The sequence below is a fragment of the Triticum urartu genome, chromosome 5A, assembly GCF_056163025.1.
Source record: "Triticum urartu cultivar PI428250 chromosome 5A, HENAU_Tu73, whole genome shotgun sequence".
NCBI lineage: Eukaryota > Viridiplantae > Streptophyta > Magnoliopsida > Poales > Poaceae > Triticum > Triticum urartu.
The window spans coordinates 221,635,886-221,639,110 of NC_141877.1; the positions used below are offsets into that span (position 1 = coordinate 221,635,886).

Here is a 3,225-nt window from a genome sequence, read left to right on the forward strand (position 1 = left end):
CTCGTCTTCCGCAGCGCCGGCATCATCGCATAATGCCCAGAAGCGGCCTCCTACCCGTGGATCACCGGTGGGAGAGGTCACCCCCATCGTCACCCCCATCGTCGCCTGCGGCGTCGCCCCGTCCATCTCTCATGTCTCACGTCGCCTTATTACGAATGGGGAACCCTGTTAATCACTCTATTGAGTGGATTCCTGAAAGAGGGCGCCGGTTGAAGACAATGGTGCATAAAACACATGGGGCTGCTCTTAATCCCAGGACGCCATGGGAGAAAGCGGCGTGCCCTTATAGTATTCTGGAATAGTGGAGATAATTCTTTATTCACCATGGAAGATTTGTGCTAATTATGCATACAGAGGTAGAGATGTAACAGTCGAATTTGCTCTATGTTTAAATTGTATCAAACCTGACACTAGCTACTTGCAAATGTGTACACAACTGTCATGCTGACAGTTGATTGATCGAAGCAGCCCTGTTGCATTATCTTTTATACTCCCTCCGTTCCTAAATATTTGTCTTTTTAGAGATTTCAAATGGACTATCACATACGGATGTACAGAGACATATTTGAGAGTGTAGATTCACCCATTTTGCTCCGTATGTAGTCACTTGTTGAAATCTCTAGAAAGAAAATATTTAGAAACAGAGGGAGTAGTTCCAAGTTCTTGTGTTTTAAGCTCAACATGAACCCTATATGTGTATTTGCTCAAGTATTTCATGCTGATTTTTCTTGATTGTGGGGGAGGCGACCCTGGAAAGTGCACAAGGAGGATCGGCTGTAAGACTCGATGTTGGAGATTTTTTTGATAAGGAGGCTTTCCCCCGGCCTCTGCATCTGAAGGATGCATGCAGCCATATTATTAAAAGTCTCAAAGATCAAAAGGTTCTCAAAGTATTACAGCTCGCAAAAGGAGCAGAACGGCAAAACGATAAAAAACCTCAAGATTACAATCGGTGATAGTAACAGGACTAGAGACCTAGACTCCTATCCTGTTAAGCGACCGCCATCCAAACCGGTTGAATATAACACGTGCTACCATCTCCCATTGGTTGCACCCAGTAACCAGCTGCTTCCTAGATTCCATAGGAGTGTGTAAGGACCACGTACAGATCCATGTGGTAGCTCTGAAGATAATCTGCAAGAAGTTTAAAAATGGTTGCCTGTTAAAGATCATATCATTCCTGCAGTTTCATATAGCCCACAATAATGCACATATTCCAATTCGAATATGAGCCGCAGTAGTATGGTCCACCCCATCTAACCACATCCCAAACAACGTTTCAATGTTAATTGGAGGGGCAATGTTGAAAGCTATATGAATTGTTCGCCACAATAATTTAGCCAAAGGACAATCAATAAAAAGGTGTTGTATTGTTTCATTATTATCACAAAAACAACATCGTGAGCTGCCTACTCAATGTCGTTTTAACAAATTGTCTTTGGTAAGAATCACTTGTTTGTGTACGAACCACATGAAAAAATTTAGACGCAAGGGGACCTTAACTTTCTAGATATGAATGGATCTCGGGAGTGGGCCAGAGTTAATTAAGTCCAAATAAAATGATTTGACAGCGAACAAACCATTCTTGGTCAATCTCCAATGTAATGAATCCGGTTGGTTGGTTAATTGAACATCCATCACTCTCCGTACCAGATGTATCCATGAATTCCATCTCTCCCCAACCAAAGATCGCCTAAACTGAATATTTAAATGGACCAATTCTAATATCGTGCCAACAAAATCTTCCTTACGTTGGACAATATTATATAGACTTAGATATTGAATGGCTAAAGGCATCTGCCCTAGCCATGTATCCTCCCAAAATTGTGTTGACATTCCATTGCCACCAATGAATTTGGTTCTATGAAATAATAAGTCTTTAATTCTCATTAGCCCTTTCCAGAAAGGCGAATCAGATGGCCTCATGTTTACTTGTGCTAGAGTTTTGGACTGCAGATACTTGTGCTAGAGTTTTGGCCCTTCTTACCGTTCTTCTTCTTCGTAACAAGTGTCCAGGAATCCGGAATGAAATCGAAAGAGTAACATGTGCACGGTTTACCTTCGGGATCGGTCCAATCCACGGTTTCATGCATATCTGTGGCTTCTTTTGAAACCCTCTCTTCCGGTGAGGATCGGTGCCAGGTGAACATCCCGTCGGCGTCGTCATCATCGCACACACCGCTGTTTCCGTGATCCTCTGACTCATGCCGGCCCCATCTTCTTCCTCCACCCCCATGATCCGCCCCTTGATCCTCCTCGTCGTCGATATCTGCAAGAACCCAAAATCGTCCTCCAAAACGATGATCCGATCTCCCGGCTTTTGGTGTATCCGTCAAATCGATCAGATCCGCAACCTCCTTCTGATCCCCCTGCATACGACAATCGACACGCACGTCATAAATATCAATATGTAAATGAGATCCTACTGTAATCCAGACGTCGGCCGCCTGGTAATCGCCGACAAGAACATCGTTGTCCAAATTGATAAGCCCCATCCACTGAGACGTTGGATTGTGTTGAAGACGACCCTCAAACCAGCCGCCAGATGAGCGCTCGTCGGCGAAGTGAATTCTCCAGCGCTCTGTCTGCGCCTTCTTGTGGATCGCGAGATCAGCGTCCGCCGGATTTGCTTGAACCCCATCTTCCCCCTGCGTCGACGGCGCCGGTGAGGGGCGGCGCAATGAGGAGTCAGCATGGATCACCAGCTGTGGATGCGCAGGGATCTGACCCTCCGGCGGCCGGGGGCCGTCGCCGCGATGGACGCCCTCAGTCATGCGCCATGGCCATAAGGCTCAGCTGCAGAATCCAAATATTCAGCTAGATAGCACAGTTATTCTTAAATGAACTGCTTGCTAAACCTTAGTTTTCGGTGTGGTTGAATCAAAAATGCGGCTTGGTAAGAAAATAGGTGTGCTAACTTTTTGAGATATCTTTTCACTTCTGGTTAATCTTGCTATGTTCCTTTTGCATCTTTGCAAGCATATAACTAGCATGATATCTCTCTAAGAGTCTTGGTTAGCTTACTCTGTCTATTACTTATCTAGGGGATAGAGGTGTGTATTATGTATGTAGATTTTTTTAGAAATGGAGGAGGACCCCCGGCCTCTGCATCTGGACGATGCATGCAACCAATTCTAATATCGTGCCAACAAAATCTTCCTTACGTTAGACAATATTATATAGACTTAGATATTGAATGGCTAAAGGCGTCTGCCCCAGCCATGT

General features: G+C 44.9%; 1 protein-coding gene across 1 annotated transcript; it reads right to left on the bottom strand.

Annotated features, from left to right (window-relative positions):
• Positions 1–1,072: 1,072 nt before the first annotated feature.
• On the bottom strand, positions 1,073–2,774 carry LOC147970857 (uncharacterized). Its single transcript, XM_087522704.1, has 2 exons — positions 2,060–2,774; positions 1,073–1,134 (listed from the first exon to the last, which is right to left on the bottom strand). The coding sequence occupies exons 1-2, from the start codon at positions 2,772–2,774 to the stop codon at positions 1,073–1,075; spliced, it is 777 nt and encodes a 258-aa protein (XP_087378830.1).
• Between the last annotated feature and the right edge of the window lie 451 nt (positions 2,775–3,225).

What these genes read in the sequence shown, in the direction of transcription:
- LOC147970857 (XM_087522704.1), bottom strand. Translation starts at nt 2,774, where the DNA reads ATGACTGAGGGCGTCCATCGCGGCGACGGCCCCCGGCCGCCGGAGGGT. An exon ending in GGATTGGACCGATCCCGAAG is followed by an intron (nt 1,135 to 2,059) that starts GTAAACCGTGCA and finishes AACTTCTTGCAG; the next exon opens with ATTATCTTCAGAGCTACCAC.